This window comes from Lissotriton vulgaris, chromosome 4_1 (assembly GCF_964263255.1).
Source record: "Lissotriton vulgaris chromosome 4_1, aLisVul1.2, whole genome shotgun sequence".
NCBI lineage: Eukaryota > Metazoa > Chordata > Amphibia > Caudata > Salamandridae > Lissotriton > Lissotriton vulgaris.
The window spans coordinates 42,713,899-42,732,668 of NC_141691.1; the positions used below are offsets into that span (position 1 = coordinate 42,713,899).

Consider the following 18,770-nt stretch of genomic DNA (forward strand, 5'->3'; position numbering starts at 1 on the left):
GCACTAGTCCTAACCCTAGCTCAAGCCTGAAATCATTCACTTTAGGCTTCTGCCTGTACTTGTCCATGTTTGGCGGTAAGGCAGCAAGGGTGGCAATACTCACCCCACCCAGGGACACTAAGGTTGCTTCCACCACCTGCCTGTTCTGTACACCACCCTCCACCCCTAAACTGATACTGGCAATCCCTGTGGATGGCCCCTTTGGGGGGTGCTTCTTGGCGCAGACAGCATCTCCCTGCTTATGCCCTGGCTGGTTACAGTCAAAGCACTTACCCACCTTTGAGGGATCAAAGAACCTACCAGGCTTTCCCTGAAACACCCTCCCTTTGAATATGGGTTGGGTCGGGGCCCCCCTCCTTCGTTGTGCAGGTTTTTGTGGGTCTTTGGAGGACTCCTTAGGATTTTGACCTTCATTTCCCTGGGCTTTCCCCTGGGAAGGGACATGTCCTCCTTTCTTCTGGTCACCCCCTGATGCTGAATCGAAACCCGGCTTCTCACCCACTCATCAGCTGATTCCCCCAGCTCTATGGGGTCAGTCAGCTTAGAGTCCACTAGATACTGGTGTAACTTCTCTTCTGCACAATGAGTCAAAATGTGTTCTTTCAAAAACAAATTATACAATCCCTCATATGTGTCAACTTTCTTACCAACAATCCAGCCTTCCAGTGCCTTTACTGAAACGTCCACAAAGTCTACCCAAGACTTTGAACTCAATTTCTGCGTGCCTCTAAACTTCACCCTGTACTGTTCTGGAGTCAGACCAAATCTCTTGACTAAGCATGCCCTCATCTGCTGGTATGATTCTGCATCCTCTCCCTTCAGGGTCAGGAGCCTATCCCTCCCAGCTACTGGAATCAACTCCCACAGGAGTGCGCCCCAATACCTAGAGTGAACCCTACGCATTTTGAGGGCCCTCTCAAAAGCTGCTAGCCACTTGTCAATGTCATCCCCCTCAGTGTACTTGGGTACTATTCCTTTGGGAAGTTTAGGTTCAAATCTACCACCCCTAGACTTTTCAGCATCTTCTTCACTTTCGCTGCCACCATTCCTTTTCTCCTCCCTCTCCCATTTTCTCTTAGCTAATTCGAATTTCTCTTTCTCCAAGGCAATCAACTCTAATTGAGCCTGAAGCTCTCTCTCTGCAAGGGACAGTAGTGGAACATGAGTAAGGGACCCTTCCCCACTCCCACCACCACCTTGATTCACCTGGTTAACACTAGTCACAATGGTAAAGGTCTCATCCTCACGCCCCTCTCGGGTGAGGTTGGGGTGAACATCTTCCCATCCCCTTGGGTTCTCCTCCGCTGCCCTGGCCCAGGCCTTTAGGGACTCAAGCAACCCTGCCTTCCTCGTCTTCTTTGCAGGACACAGCCCCCTAAGCCTACACTGTTCCCTAAGCTCCGCCATCTTAAACTGGGACAGTTTAGCGAGATCCAGCTCCATGGTTCCCTAGTTTTGGGTCACAAAAACTAGGCACAACAGACTTAGAACAATTTGGAAAAATCTGAACAATGGATTAAAAACAGTTTAGTCCAAATTCGAAAAATCAAACTCAAAAGTTTTGTTCTAAGGCAATTTAGAGGATTTTTATAATCTTAAAACATTCACTGAAAGGTATACTTTTAAAATACAAGTCCTCGGATCCACACCGCTGAACACCAAATGTTGGAAAGTGGGTTATTGTCAGGGGCAAATGTCACTTTACCCAGGCTTCTAAAAACTCATTTTATAAGGGCGCTGCTTATAGATAACTGACCCCCCACCCCTGGAATACCCAGGGGTGACCCTGGGGGTCCCTAATATGCAAAAACATGGTAGGTTTTTAATTTGTAAGGGACCCTACCCCCAAAGTCGAGTTTGGGCACAATTTAAGGTTTAAAAACTGTCCTGGCCACCAGTGCAGCTTTTAAACTGACCTCAGGCTTCAGCACTGCACACATGCTGGTGCAGAGAATCTGCTGGCCTCTAAACTGCCATGCCCCAGGATACTGGAGACTTCTAGGTAGTTTCAATCCCCTGCCCTATTACATACTAGGGGCGTAGGTGGTAGGCCATGCCAACTACAGGGGTACCCCACCATACTAAAGTGTACCCTAGTGTAGGTTGGGTGTCTTAACTGTGTTCTAATGTGTTCCTTTTGGATTGGCACTGGTCCTGGGCCTGGTTAAACAGAGCCCAGGGTCAGTCAGAGTCAGTTACCACCAGTTTCAGTCAGCATAAAGTTGGGGGGTGCCCAGGGCACAGGATGACTTTGCAACAAGCCTGTACTGTCACAGGTGTATTTTCATCTTCCCTTCAGTTGTTACATTCAGGGGCAAAAAGCAGAGAGCCAGGGGGCGCCAGAGCTGCAGTTGGGGTACAGCACAGAGGGAGCTCAGCTACAGGGCAGACAGAACACAGACCAGTGGTGCTGTGTCCACCGGACACTGAACCAGAGGCAGCACAGATGAGGCTTGGATGCAGGTATGGTCGTGCTAGACTGCCTTCATGGGTAAAAGCAGGAGGTCACAGTGGGCTTCTAATATGGGAAGCAAACTCTGCTCACTGTCTTTCACTGCAAATGTTTTTTTGGGGTGAGTATCTGTCAATGAAGACCTCATGCATTGTGCCAGGGACAATAGCATATCTTGTTCTTCTCAAACTGCGCCCATTTGTGGAACTCTGTGGAATCACACAGAGTTAATGAGTAACTCTGCGTAATGGGACTCCACAAGCTTGGCCCAGGTTGCCTTAGAGGCCACCACAATGGCCGGCATTCCTATTGTTAAAGCCTTGCAGCCAAGATTGATCCACCAGGCCACTTCCTTAACAGCTACGGCTGTAGATAATGTTTTTGACCCTACTTTGAGAACACAGGAATATCACCAGTTGCAACAAGAATATGCTGTGTCTAGTAAAATAATGTTGCCTCTATATGAGTGTGCTTTCATTATGTATAATGATAATTCCGCCCAGCCTGTGGTTGGTACAAAGTACAAGTAATCAGCTGTGTGTGCTGCAGCTAAGGGTGTCATGAAAGAGGGTGCATTTCAGCCACAAAAAAGCATATACAGAAACTATGGGTGGCTGTACTGCTCAGCTGGCTGAATTGAAAGCTTTTGTTCTGACTTTGCAGAATATGGATTAACAATTACCCATCCTTATAGTGCGTGATTCCTATTACTGTGTCCACTTATTTAATGATAATTGACTCTTTTGGACTCAGAGATTCTAAAGGTAACACTATCAAGCATAAGCTTCTTTGGGGAATAGAAAAGAAAGATGCTTTGCTACAGGCTCATGTTATCCACACACTGAATTACGAACATGTTGGTATACATGTTTCTGGGAATTCATTGGGTTATGAAGCTGCCATACAGCTGTTGAGACTCCATTAGTAGCTGCAATTATTCATTCACATAGGAGGCTAAGTGATGACATCATAGCTGCAGTCACTGCCTCGGGAAGTGGTGAGCCCCTACCTAAAGGCTATGAGTGCTCAAAATATTCCCTTTGCCCGCATTCCGGGGGGGGGAGATGATTAAGTGATACCCTACTGGGACCGCAGGTTAGAATTAATAATAGATGCTCAGGAGGGATTGGTATCTGCTCAGGCTGTTATGGCAGAGAGAGTTTCTATATTACAGAAACCCTTCTGGTGGCAGTGTCCTTGTGAACATATCAAAACATTTGTCCTTATCTGTAAAAGTTCCACCATTGCACGCCCACTGCAGCCACCACCTTTAGTTTCAAATAGGCCATTATAATTATGGATGTTAACTTGAAATATATCTTAGTGGCTGTTGATTCTTGTTCTTGATTTCTATACTTGTGGCCACAGTGAACATCTAATGTCTGAACAGAATTGTGCAAGTCTTTATTGGTACATATGCAGTGACAGCATTCCTCTTGGACCAGGCGCCAGCTTTTGCCTGTAAGGAATACTGTGTTACTATGGGCACCCTGGGTATTGCTGTACATTATTCCTTCCCCTATCTTGCTGAGGGAAATTCAATAGTGGAATGTAAGAACTGTAACTTAAAGCAGTTCTTAACAGCTAGGGTATAAATGTATGGCCATAGTTGGATTCATCACCTATATGGTATTCACAGAGCCTTAAATAATCTACCTACGTAGTCAGTGGGTGGTCAGACTCCATATGAGTTACTGTTTGGTGTTTAAATGTTTGTTTTAGATCTTAGTAACTCGTCACAGTAGCTTCAGATGTACCCTTTGACATCACGAGCCATTTCACTCTCTTAAGGGAATCGCAAGACTTCTGAAATGAGCAAGCAAATTTAAATTTGAAATGTTGTGCCAATGACAAAGTGAAGAAACAATCAGCAGTTTCTGGCTGGATTCCTAAAGATGGAGAACTTGTCAAAGAAAAGATTGCAGACAAAAAAGAATCAGGCCCATCCTACCATACACCGGTGCCTGTCCTTGCCATCCAAGGTACCCGAATTGTGATTTTGCCACTACTTGTTGGTTGTAAATAGAAATTACAAGTTTCAATTGATTTGATCAAGTTACAAAATGCGGGAAGTTCTCCATAGTAGGCCAGAGGGTTTTCTATGTAGTTCCTCGTCACCTCTTCTTACCCTGCATGAAATCCGTCTACATGCACTAAGTACTGCTGATCTTTCTACTCTCAGGCTGGAGTCTTCAGGTGCTGAACTTTCATTTGTAGCAGTTAATGATGAAAGCAGCATGTGTTTCTAATTTGAGGTTGCCTTTTTTGACTGATGCTCATTACAATAAAGGTATATACCTATCAACCACCTTTGGTGGTACCTACCTGCTCTGTTTTAACTGAAGTAGTGCCTATTTATACACAGACTGTCTCTGGTTTGTCAGTACTGATGATTTTTCTTCGGACTCTTTGCATACCTTCTTGCATGGTGTGTGTGTGCACTGTTATTTTATGGGAAACAACCTCACCTGATTCATCCTTGCTCTTACTTTTGAAATGTTCTTTATTATTTTTTCTCTTCCTCTGGATTGGATTTGTTTCAGTTTGCTTTTTACTATTGAATGGACACTATCTACCTGATCATACTCCTCCACAACTAGTAACTGAGGTGCTTGATTCCTATTCTTCAACACATAAGGTCAGAAGAGACTTGTCCCTTGTGATCATTTCTTTATTTCCTGAACCTGATGTTATTGTTTGGAATAAAGTCCTCAATAACACTTTGATCCTACAGAGACATTGGAAATTCGGTATTTGTTTACATTTCTATGCATGACATTATTACCCCAGGTTCCATTTCTGATGAATGGGATGGTATAACTGTTGTTAACCTGCTATCTGAATTAAAATGGTACATAGTTTGTGAGAATGAGAATTTGTATTTGACTTCTTCAAATTATGGTAAAATGTTTTGTTGCCATCATTATGCACATCACTATTTACACAGAGCTAATACACCATGTGCTATTTTTAATTATGCACCTGTGGGTAATTTAAAAACATATTTAAAGAGGTTTTGTTATTTTTATGGTTGTGTGCCTACAAACCAGTTTTCATATATATATAAGCCTTCTGAAGAAAAAGATGCTCACATAAATGAAATTGATTTCTGCTCATTCATTTATTTAACAGCTAGCCCTAAATAGTTATGAGTATTTGAAGGACAATATTGGGCTAAAAACTGTATTGGAGACATGACACTTGCAGGTCCAGGCCACTGATGCTTCATTTATGGCTTGTCTGATCATGCGCCAAATGATAATTTTTAACACATCAATGCCATAGACTACAAGTCGTGGCATGGGCAATTCTAAACATTTAAATACACCAAGCATTCCCACTGTAGCGAATTTGATATCTGGCAACAGTTCATTAATTTCTAAGACATTCAGCTTATTGAAATGATGCAGATTGGAATGTATAATTCTCCTACTTCTGGTTTTGATGGGTAGTTACTATGGCCAGTTGGTTCCAATAGGAATATGCTAGTTTTATTTAACTCTTCCATGGAGTTTAAGATAAGAAGGCCAAACATCTGGTATATTCAGTCACAACACATAGGGGTGGTTACTACCTATAGTGTGGAAAATGTTTGCCTGTAATGATTAGAACTTTCCACTTTGTCAGAAGTTAAAAACCACTTAATCCTCCTTTCAGATAATATGGATTTACAGGATGTTTTGTTGGGCCCCAGATCTCCTCGTTTTAAATATTTTATATATCCACCTATGTTGAAATTTGGAAAATGTCATAACCAGTAGCTGCTGAACAGTTGAATTGATAAGCATAAGGTAAATTCCGCTCCGCTCGTGGAATTTGCCGAATTTTGGCAATTCCGCGTTCGGCGGAGAACGCAGAATTCACCAAAAATCTGTGATCCGTGGCGTGGCAGAATTTGTTCCTTGTTCGCACTTTCAAAATGCATGTTCATGCGCGTGGAAGCGTCTCACCGGAATTGCTGCCTTCACTGACGAGTTTTCCTATCCGCTTGCGTCTGGCCGCATGATCATGCGAGAGTGTGCAAACACATCATTCGGATGCGCCATCGGAGATCTGCATTCGCGAACTGGGAACACGCATCGTGAGCGGGTGGGACAAGTGAAACAAGATGGCATGACCGCATGGGTAAGTTTGTGAGAAATTTCCCCCCCAAGCACAGAAACAGTATCCCCCGAACAGGAAAAACACATTGCGAACGGGTGGAACAAGCAATTCCGTGTGCATGCGGAATTCTGCGTAGATCGCGGGGATTTTTACAATTTCGCTGAACTTTGCGCAACGTGACTACGCAAATTCCGCCCACCCTTCACGACTACTCCATCAACTCATATTTATTCATTGAATAATGTTGTTTCATCTGCATTTGAGATCTTACAAAATTACATGTCTATGCTTCAACATGGCCATGGTCAGTTAAGATTGAGTTTGCAATTAAGTTGGATGAATCAAATAAAGTGTCATGGAATTATTCGAATGCAACTGAATTGTTTTTGTCGTATAATTTGGCACACATGCTAAAAATAATAGCTAAGAAAGAAGCAACCTACACTATGCTTAATATTGAATGTTAAGAAAAGTAGACTTTTCTGTAGCTGAAGCCCCATCTGCAATCTGGCTCATTCATGTTTTCATGTCTCTTCCTATTTCAACGTTTCATTTTACGTCTTGTCTTAGTCATTCCCCAATAGGCAGATATGAAGAGATAGGTGCACATTTTTTACACAAGGCTTGGTTTCTCCCTTTTTAGTACAGATGCATGCACCAGAGTGAGTGTGGAAGTACTTTGGGTCTGTAAGGCAATAGCACTTCATGGAGCTCCTAATGTGCCCATGGCTAATCTTCAGTGTTATTTGATGAGAGTTCCTGCACCATCTATAAGTCTGAATTGTTGTTGCTTTTTAATGGGAGCTACTTAATTTTAAATGACCAGAGTTGCTGTGGGATAAATCAAGAGTCCCTTATGTAGTAATGTTTTCAAAGGTCGTGACTTGCTGCATGAATATCTTCTATCCTCCCATACATTCTACAGGGGAAGTTGCTTTGTTGTCGAAGGTTCCTGTTGCTCAAATTAACTTTGACGGATTAAGCAGACTAAAAGTCTTATTTTTCAAAAACATGCAGCTCTTACATCTACCTGAGAAACTTTTGATCTCCAAACAGCATGCTCTTCATCTGAGGTGCAATCACTTTTATGAACTCCATTGCCATAACATTTTGTATGAGATCTTACATCATATTTTCAATGCTCTGAACACTACTGGAGTGGCACACTTTTTCAAAGTGATTGGGTCTGGATTTGTTTTTATGTTTCAGGGTGTGCTTGGAGTTATCCCATCTTTTATACATTGGCTGTTTTGAAGTGGTTTTGGTGGCATTCCGATTGTGGTATTCCTTCTGGTTGCTCTTCTGGCTCTATTTTTGTTGCTCCATAAAGGATGTCCCTCAACAAGGGCTAATGGTAATAGAACTGCCACACATCCTTCTGTTTATTGAACCCTTGATACAGTGTTTTGGAGAGTATTTGATATCGGAACTAAATAAGAACGTGTCTTACTCGTTCCGGCCCGTTCAATTTTAGAGAGTGCAGCCTGTATTTCACTGACTGTGTTGCTCTTTTGAATGAGAGCTCAGCTGGTACCTTGCTACACAATTGTAGCAGTCTCCAGATATAAATCTGCTTGTGCATCCTATGCGGTTGCATTAGCTGTGCTGCCATGCGATGCTGCTCCCTTTGCTATAAGATGCCTACTATAGGCGGCGTTCACCAATGCCAGATGCTCCTTCTACTTTTGGATACTCTTATGAGGCTGCTCTCCAGGTGCTGTTGCCTGCGGCTCCTGTAGAATGGGCTGGGATTGGCTCTCTTTGTCCCTTGGATCTTGCTTTTCAGGCCCCTTTTGATGTGTTATCTGTGTTGCAGGTTCCTTCCTGGGCCACAACAACACTCTCAAACTAGATATGGTGGACATTTCAGAGACGTTGTCCTTTTATTCAGATGCCATCTAGACTTTTTAATTGGCTTGTTGTTTTTCTTTTGATTGATCTCTTAATTTGTTAGTAATTTGCATATTTTTTAATTCAGCATTTTAGATGACTATTGGCGTCTGCTCATGTTGTTGAAGTGTTTACATGAAACAGAAGGATTTTTACCTATATTCATTTGCATATGTTTTTCCCTGCTACGAGGAAGTGCTACATAAGCATTTAGTTTAGGCGGACATTGTTACCCTGTAGTCTGTACAATAAGTTCCAGAATCACTCAGATTACAACGCCTTGTTGTATTTTTTTGCTCGTAGGAGACAACTCCTTCTCTCTAACTAAAGGCATTGTTCCTCAACTTTGGCACAGTACAATAAGGCTGATGTTGTATTACGTACACAGTATCCATGCTGAATTCAGTGAGAGACACTTATGCCAGACTTATCAAGGAAGCTTCTCTGAGCTGTGCCTGAGATGCAGTTCTGCAGGCCACAACCTTCATCCTGAGAAGGAAGTTAACCATGCAAGGGAAGTGTGCAGACCTGCACCCTCAGGTGGGGTGCATTCATTAAATTAAAGCACTGAGGCTGGCTTCCTGACTCATTATACAAAGGTATTGGATTAGATCATTTCAACAGGTCTGGCAGAAGGATACTCACACAATGCTCCCGCTAGTATGGAGGTATTAGTGATAGATAGAAATAACATTTGGTACAAATAACATAATTGAATTTTTGTGCTTTTATCATTCTAATGACCCATATAACAGTGAAGTGTTATATTTGTTTAATAATCACAGATCAGGTTTTATTTACAAGGATTAAACGTTTTTCAATAAACATTTGAAAATGTATTCTCATATCTTTTCTTTGTGAAACCTTGTTCATGCAAAAGTGACAAACAAAAATGTTTGATCTGTCCCCACAAATCCCTTGGGATATAAGTCTCTATATTGTGAAGGTTTGTTGACTTAATTCACATTCCTACTAAATTCATAGAGACCTTATAACAGAGCTGGATACACTTGATTTGAGAGCCATATTGCTGCAGGCTAAGATACAAGAGATGATTGTGTTGCTATAGGAAGCAACCAATGCCCTGAAGTTGGCACGGCAACAGGTACAACATTTGCTGGGGCATTTGAACTTTGCATGCAGAGTGATAAGAGTAGGTAAATCATTTTCACTGAAATTAGCCTTTTTGAACTCAGGAGTTAAACTACCTTATTATAGGATCAGGATTTCTGCTGCAGTAAGAGCAGATCTTAATCTTGGTTGTTCTTTCTGCGGAATTTCAATTTTATGATGATGCGGTTGCTGGATTTGGATTTGCCTTGGCTAGTCCAATAAGTCCGGATGTGGGGGTGTAGATAAGTTGGCCTTTTTTCTGAACGACTTTGGTGCTCTAAGAGGCGGCCTCAGAAGTAGATGGAAGTGGGCAGGAGTATTGCATTTTTAGGATTTCCCTCCCCTTGTGGTATTCCTCGTTCTGTGGGGCAATGGCTTAGTGAACAAGATAGTATATTGTAAATGGTCAGAGACAAGAAGCTTTTGAAGCTGTTGCAACATTTATACTTGATTTCCCCATCCATAACATGGTATTTACTGGAGACATTCAATCGCAATCAAACGGTTCAGGTAGAAACTCATTTAGACGGGGGGCTCCATGCTTCATGGTGGGCCTCTGTTGACACTGATTTGTTGGGCTGGTCAAAACATTTGAGTCGTAACCGGTATCAGGTCCTGGCCACGGATATGGAGGGGGAGGACCAAGGCGCCCTGACGCATTGGGATTTGGAGGGATACACAGAGGGGACCATAGAGCATTTGACTTTGTCCTTAGATGAAACCACCCCACCTTCTGGGGGGCTCTTAGGGACTGTGGGCACACCACTTGCTCAGGTTTTGTTTTTGTAGGGGAGGAAGAGGATAAGCCTAATATTGCAAGCGGGTCTAATGAGAAAGTGTTGTGGGGTGCCCCAGAGCAAAGAGATTCTGATCTTCCGGTTATTGCTCTCTTAAAGAAGTTAAATATAGATATGCACAAGGGTTTCGAGGTTTCCAACTTAAATCAGGAAGGGATCAGAGCTGCTTGTAGCTTATTGGAGAAAAAATTAGATGAGTTAAGCTCCCGTACAGTAGCGTTGGAAGCTGAGGTCTAGGATATTCTGGAGAAAGTGTTGGACACCAGTAAGGAGCTAGAGAATATCAGGTTTAAGGAAAGGGAGCATGAGGAAAGATTGGAAAGACTGGAAAACGAACGAAGAAATAACTTGAAACTCTTGAAGTTGCCTGAGGGCAAGGAAGGATCTGACATTAAGAAATTTGTTGTACAGCTATTGAAAACTCAGTTGCAGTTAGAAGAAACAGAGGATCAGATCTTAGTGGATGTTCAGAGGATACACTGTGATCACTTCAGGTTGAACCCCAACCGTTCAAAACCTAGGAAAATCTTGATACATTTTTTGACTTATAACTTGAAGATGAAAATCTTGGCTGCTGCTGTCAAAACGAATGCTATTATGGCAGATGGAGTGAAAGTGGAGGTAAGGTCGGACTTGTCATCTGTAACTGCTAATAGGCAGCGGGAGCTAGGTAAGCGGATCGAGCCTTTGAGGAGTTTGGGAGCAACTGTGCAACTGAAATTCCCAGCTTTTTTAACCAGACAGTGGTACCACCTACACGGATCAGGAGCATCCAGGCACCAAACTTCATGGTGCAAGAGCATAATGGTGCTGTACAGAATGGATATATTTGTACTGGGGGTAGGGGGGCACTTAGCACAAGGTGTGCTCATATCCAGAGGGCTCCCAGGCAATTGAGCACGAATGATTTTCACACTGAGAGGGCTCTGGGGCAGTTCAGCAGTACAGGGGCTCACACCCACAGGGCTCTGGGGAAATTTAGCAGCGCCATCCTCTGGTTCATCACTGCCACCCTCTGGTTCATCACTGCCACCCTCTGGTTCACAACTGCCACCCTCTGGTTCATCACTGCCACCCTCCAGTTCACCACTGCCACCCTCTTGTTCATCACTGTCACCCTCTGGTTCACCACTGCCACACTCTAGTTCATCACTGCCACATTCTGGTTCACCACTGCCACCCTCTGGTTCATCACTGCCACCCTCTGGTTCATCACTGCCACCCTCTGGTTCATCACAGCACGCTCTGGTTCACCACTGCCACCCTCTGGTTCACCACTGACACCTTCTGGTTAACCACTGCCACCCTCTGGTTCATCACTGACACCCTCTGGATCACCACTGCCACCCTCTGGTTAATCACTGTCACCCCTGGTTCATAACTGCCACCCTCTGGTTCACCACTGCCACCCTCTGGTTCACTGCTACCACCCCCTCGTTCATCACTGCCACCCTCTGGTTCATCACTGCCACCCTGTGGTTCACCACTGCCACCCTCTGGTTCATCACTGCCACCCTCTGGTTCATCACTGTCACCCTCTAGTTCACGACTGCCACCCTCTGGTTCATCACAGCTCCCTATAGTTCATCACTGCAACCCTCTGGTTCATCACTGCCACCCTCGGGTTCATCACAGCACACTCTGGCTCACCACTGCCACCCTCTGGTTCATCACTGCCACCTTCTAGTTCATCACTGCCACCCTCTGGTTCACCACTGCCACCCTCTGGTTCATCACTGCCACCCTCTGGTTCACCGCTGCCACCCTCTGGTTCATCACTGTCACCCTCTGGTTCACCACTGCCAACCTCTGGTTCATCACTGTCACCCTCTGGTTCACCACTGCCACCCTCTGCTTCACCACTGCCACCCTCTGGTTCATCACTGTCACCCTCTGGTTCATCACTGCCACCCTCTAGTTCATCACAGCACCCTCTAATTCCCCACTGCCACCCTCTGGTTCACCACTGCCACCCCCTGGTTCAATACTGCCACCCTCTGGTTCATCAATGCCACCCTCTGGTTCACCACTGCCACCCTCTGGTTCATCACTGCCACCCTCTGGTTCATCACTGCCACCCTCTGGTTCATCACTGCCACCCTCTGGTTCGCCACTGCCACACTCTGGTTCACTACTGCCACCCTCTGGTTCATCACTGCCACCCTCTGGTTCATCACTGTCACCCTCTGGTCCATCTCTGCCACCCTCTGGTTCACCACTGCCACCCTCTGGTTCATCACTGCCACCCTCTGGTTCATCACTGTCACCCTCTGGTTCACCACTGCCACCCTCTGGTTCATCACTGTCACCCTCTGGTTCATCACTGCCACCCTCTGGTTCATCACAGCACCCTCTAATTCACCACTGCCACCCTCTGGTTCACCACTGCCACCCCCTGGTTCACCACTGCCACCCTCTGGTTCATCAATGCCACCCTCTGGTTCACCACTGCCACCCTCTGGTTCATCACTGCCACCCTCTGGTTCATCACTGCCACCCTCTGGTTCATCACTGCCACCCTCTGGTTCGCCACTGCCACACTCTGGTTCACTACTGCCACCCTCTGGTTCATCACTGCCACCCTCTGGTTCATCACTGTCACCCTCTGGTTCATCACTGCCACCCTCTGGTTCACCACTGCCACCCTCTGGTTCATCACTGTCACCCTCTGGTTCACCACTGCCACCCTCTGGTTCATCACTGCCACCCTCTGGTTCACCACTGCCACCCTCTGGTTCATCACTGTCACCCTCTGGTTCATCACTGCCACCCTCTGGTTCATCACAGCACCCTCTGGTTCACCAATGCCACCCTCTGGTTCACCACTGACACCCCCTGGTTCACCACTGCCACCCTCTGGTTCATCACTGCCACCCTCTGGTTCACCACTGCCACCCTCTGGTTCATCACTGTCACCCTCTGGATCATCACTGCCACCCTCTGGTTCATCACTGCCACCCTCTGGTTCATCACAGCACCCTCTGGTTCACAACTGCCACCCTCTGGTTCACCACTGCCACCCTCTGGTTCATCACAGCACCCTCTTGTTCACAACTGCACCTTCTGGTTCATCACAGCACCCTCTGGTTCACCACTGTAGATTATGGGGAGAAAGCACACCTGCCCAGCCTCAACCGGGGGCTGGTTAATGTGTTACTGAATTTGAGCTTCAAGTCTGGCACCTGCTTCCTTATCTGTAAGTGCTTCCTGTTGTGGTTTAATTTTTGTGACAGCCTGGAGCATTGTGCCATACTTGTAACTATTCTCTGACCCTGCTTCGAGGGGCGGAGCAGGGTCAGAGAATAGTTGCAAGTAGGCAACAACTCTGGAGGCGCCGCTCAGGAAGCACTTACAGGGTTACAGCAGGTGCCCAAGTTGAAGTTAATTTCTTTGTAACCATTTTGTAAATGTAGGTGCTTCATGTACTTCAGTTTTTTAAAAATCCGTCCGCACGCGATTTCGCGGATTTTTCTGCAATTTCACGAGATTCGCGGACTGCAAAATTGCAAAAAATCCGCAAATTCTGCGAACGGAAAGGATGTTACGCCCATGCTTACTAAGGATGCCCTGGCAAAAGCATTGAGAGTGGACGGGCCTCAGTGGTGGAAAGATTTATTTCCGGAGGGCAAGCTGATTGCATGGGGTTTTTGCGAACAGGAATGGGGTCGGAGATTCTACAGGTTTAAGTACTTGCAGATACAGAGCTGGGCAACGGGAAAGGAAAACTTATTGGTCTCCACAATGATTACGAAGAGAAGCTGATGTCTGAAACAGAGTTTAAAAAAGAAGTTGCGTTGTGGTATTGGCTAATACTGGAGATGGAGGATGGTCCATTTACGCTGCCTGAGACCCTGTGGGGAAAGTGCTTGCCAGGGATTGCTACAGAAGACCAATGGCAAGTAACAATGTCTATGCTATATAAAATAGTTAAACCTCAAATTTAAGGAGGAACCTTCTGTTTACGATTCACAGGGTATATTGGTCTCCTAGAAGACTTTCGAAATTCAACTCTGGTGGTATGGTGGTGTGCCCTAAATGCAAGAGTCCAAATGACGATGATCTCCATATGTTCGTGTATTGCCCGGCGATAAAAGAATTCTGGGAGGCTGTAAGTACGAGTCTGTCAACAGCTCTTGGCCTGCAGATCAAGGTAAGCCCTGAACTTGTCATGACGGGGAGATTGGATCTGCAATGTAAGGGCACAGACACAATGCTAAACTTTTGTTTTATGCTATACTGCTGGCCCGGAGAGAGATTTGTAAACTGTGGGTCTCTGTGGTGTCTCCAACAGAACTGGACTGGATAAGATCTATGAGAGCCATTGCTAAGTTAGATATTTCGGATCAGCGTAAAAAAAGATATCGATTTTGGACTCCCTTTTTGTTATGTTTTGGGTGAAGGGGATGGTGTAAATTCTTGATGCAAGTCCTATGATTAAGCTTTCTCTTATCTCGGTTGGCTTTTAGTCTTCCCTGGTTAGGTGAAGAACTGAGGAAAGGGTGGTTACGTCTTAGAGGAAGCCCTCCATCCAATCAACTTAAGGGACGATGCCCGGAGGAGGGTTCGGACTCTAAGTAGCGTGGCACAATGCCCCTCCTCTATAGCAGAGTCAATATATGAGATTAACAGCCCAAGGGTGGTATCGTTGAGTGCTGGGCGGTGAGAAGGCAAATGAGGATAAAAAAAAATAAAAATAAAAATAACATTGTATTTACAGCTACAAAATATGCCATGTGTAAATAATTAACATTGCAGGTGCATTCTTTTGATCACAGTGACAGAGAGTTTGTGGTTTAGCACCTGGATTAGATTCAATGAAGAATATTGTACCAGTAGAAATGTAGGAGTTGGTATACTAAGGATTCTAGGTCTGGTAGAAAATTAGCTTGCACAGAATACCAGGTCAGCGCACAGACAAACTTGGAATAAGTTTCTATGCTGTGGTGCTTTGAAATGACACTTAGATGACAAGAATGTTGAAGAGAGGATGTTATCCTTATCACTATGTCTAACATTGAGAAGTGGTGGTCGGCAGCTGCAATCGGGGACAAATTGTCATGTATTGCCTTTTACAGCAAATTTGTTTGGAGTTATGAACCCATGCAGGAAAAAGGTAGGAGGTAACAAGCAGAGGAGAAGGTGTAGGCAAAGAGAAACTAGTTTGATACCCAAGGTACTGTTGGTGGTGTGGCGTTTATTAGCAATATGTTTCAGTAGTTTTGAAGTTTTGCTGATAAAATTGTGTATGTTATGGTTGTTTTCTGGAGCTTTTAGAATTTTTGAGGTTTTGGGTGTTAGCAGGGAAAATGAGATAGAAACAAGTGAAGTGGAATGGCAAGGAACATCATTGTTTTTAATCTAGTGCAAACCAAAGATGAATCCGATGGTGGGAGGTGCCTGTGTTGTGTTGCATACAATAGAGGGTCAGTCATGCCTAATCGGGGCCTTGGAAGATTTCAAATAGGCAGTTGGGGAAAATATTGGCTCAAGAGGCTGAAAAGGCAGAATAATTTGTTATGCACTTCAATAAATTAGAGACTGCATCAGAAGCTAACAAATTGAGCTTCTTTCTGAAAGAGGATATGCGATTGGGGAGATGCTCTTCAGACTGTTGTCTGCGATATATAAGGCACAAAGAGAGTATTCAGTGAAGCACTAATTGATATGTTATTCACTTTTTGTTTCAGGTTGTGTTGCTAGACCAATTATGGCATTCTTCTCTATATGAATCGTGGGGCATTCATCTGTTAAATGGAGTCAATCACTCTCATGGCAAGCTGAGTTGGTGAGAGTGAGAACCTGTCCAATTGTGTTGATTATTCACCTGGGTTTGATTAAGTTGATGAAAGCAGATCTGGTGATAATTGTATGGTCCTGTTCTTTGTGTTTTGGGCATCTCTGGTGTGGTGGGTAGGGTGTGGGGTGGGGTGTTGAAGTAGATTGCAATTGAGATACAAGGTACAAGGTTAATGGGGAGATGCATTGTTTTTATCAAAATAGATGCATAGGTGTCTTGGAGCATGGAGATATCACAAAAGAGGTTTTTGCCTTGTTCCACCATGATGAGGTCTTTTTATTCTATTTAGGGAATTTATTTTATTTACTAGAGATATGCAATCAACTGGCAAAAAAGCAGGTTGTAAAATGGTAGGGAGTAATTGTTGGCTGTTAGGTGGCAGTCAAACAGATTAATTTAAAAAGAAAGGAAAGTAATAGCCTTTTGAGTGGCATCCAATGCGGCAAAGAATATGGACTTGTGGGAGCGGGGGACAGTAAAAAAACCTGTGTCGGCTTTTTCTGTGTGGCAGTCAAGAGGGAGGCTCACACACTAATCTGGAAAGGTGGGGGCCCTGCCAGTGGGTCCTTGGCAGAAAGATGCTAGCAGAGGGCTGCTGGGGTCAGGTTTGAAAGGAGGGTACATGGAATGAAAGGGAGTGTGGGTTCAATGCTGGGATCTTTGGTTGGGAGTGTGAATACATCAAAGAGGCGATTTAAAAATGGGAGGAGCTAGATTGACTCATTGTATTAGTGAGGTGGGTTTGTTTGATGTTACAATATTGTTTATAAAGTTTAGCTGCAACCTGTCCTTATTAAGTGGCCATTCGTTCTTAAATGGGCCTGTCTACTCTGTGCTGCCTCGCCCGATGACAGTAGTAGTCACAATGTGGAACGCATGGATTTGCATTCCACTGTTGTTGCATTAACTACTACAATAACAACAGCGTGATAAGACTGACTAAATGATCATCTAGATCATACAACTTGAAATGGAAAATAGCCACTGGAAAACTTGTTGGCTTGCTCACACAAAATGTTCAATTTGTCATTCCTCAACATGGAGAGCATCAGAATGGACATTTGGAGACATCTGAAATCACTGGTGTCCACTTGTTGCCATTAACAAGATGAAGCCACAGGTCAGGAATCCTTAAGTAGCTTTATTTTATCTCTCACAGCCAGATTCCATGTCCTGGCAGCAACTGCCAGAACATAGAATTATGAGTAGTAGAGTCTGGGTTTCATGGAAGACCAGGTATTCTTCTTCCTTCTTTCAAACCACTATCCGAGCAGTGACATCAGCACATTCCAATTCTTAAGCTATCCCTTGGCATGTTTATTTCACTTTATAATCCTCACATTTTTATTAAGGGGAGAGAAGATGAGAGTCTGAAAAGGAAAAGAAAGCAGGAAAGGTTTAATAGAAAGTTGCATCCTTACCCACTGCCCTGAAGCTCACAAATCTTCTTTATTACATGACTCCAGTTCAAGGCATCAGGTTCGTTCTTTAGCCATTTCTGTATCTCCTGGATGGAGTTGTCATCTGAGCAAGCAAAGGTGATCTCATTGAAATAATCACAGGCTGGAAGAGTGTAATAGATGTAAGGGCCATAGGAAAGTCCAATCAGGGAGTCTCCTTTAACATCACCTGTTCAGAAAAACATTCATACTTGAATAAATAGAAATTGATAATGTTACATGTAAGTTCCTTATCAAATACTAAGGATAAATGGACATGTACATTTTAATCATCATTAATAATATTGTGGTCTACTCAGGACTTGTCAAACAATCAATCATAGCATTTGTATAGCGTGCTACATACCTGTAAGGGTCTCAAGGCGCTGGGGGGGGGGGGAACGCTGCTACTGTTCGAAGAGCCATGTCTTGAGGAGTCTCTTGAAGGTTAGGAGGTCTTCGGTCTGCCATAGGCTGATGGGTAGGGTGTTCCACTACTTAGCTGCGAGGTGGGAGAATGATCTGCCGCCGGTGGTAACTCTTCGGACATATGAGTTTACCATTACCCCTCTTAAGCTTTGCTTTGACCCTCATAACTCCACAGATCTGCCTTAGGGGCAAGACTCTACAGCCTCTCATTTGAGATGTAGCTGCAGTGTCTGGGTGGTGGGAAAGTATGAAAGGTGTCATTTCCTTGCGTACTTTTCATCTACGATCTTCGGTGAGGATGGATGGATTTTGGGTCCTATAGGAAAGTGCCTCCATTTCATGAGTAGTCCCCTCGTTTTGCCTGATGTTCATGTGACTTCAAACTGTACATGCACGGAGGTCCTGCCAACTAGGGCACAAGCCTTGATCTCTTTCCCCAAAAATGTCCCCGACATCCCTCTTGTACTGTAGCCTTAATGGCAGGACACTTTTTAAAGACGCGCACAACATCGGAACGCCGCTTTGCGTTCTTGCGTCTAGCCCTTACTGCTGTGGGTTCCGTCCCGAATTGTGTTACCTGACTTCCAGCCTCCTCTGTGAGGGTGTTTTTGTGCGGCTTCTACCGTTATGCCGTACTTTCTGTTTCACTGTCACTTTGACGTCTATCCTTCCTGACGTCCGCATTTACGGTGTAGTCCGTATTTGTTCTTTTTCCTCATTTCCCCTCTCCTTGTGCCCCGCCCGGCCGC

At 44.5% G+C, this 18,770-nt stretch overlaps 1 protein-coding gene across 1 annotated transcript in view; it reads right to left on the reverse strand.

Annotated features, from left to right (window-relative positions):
* Window positions 1–18,770, reverse strand: part of LOC147718313 (nicotinamide N-methyltransferase-like) — a 35,236-nt gene that overhangs the window by 10,391 nt on the left and 6,075 nt on the right. The window contains exon 2 of the mRNA XM_086966692.1: window positions 17,575–17,782. Coding sequence (XP_086822818.1) covers window positions 17,575–17,782 — 208 coding nt within the window. The remainder of the gene's footprint in view (window positions 1–17,574; window positions 17,783–18,770) is intronic.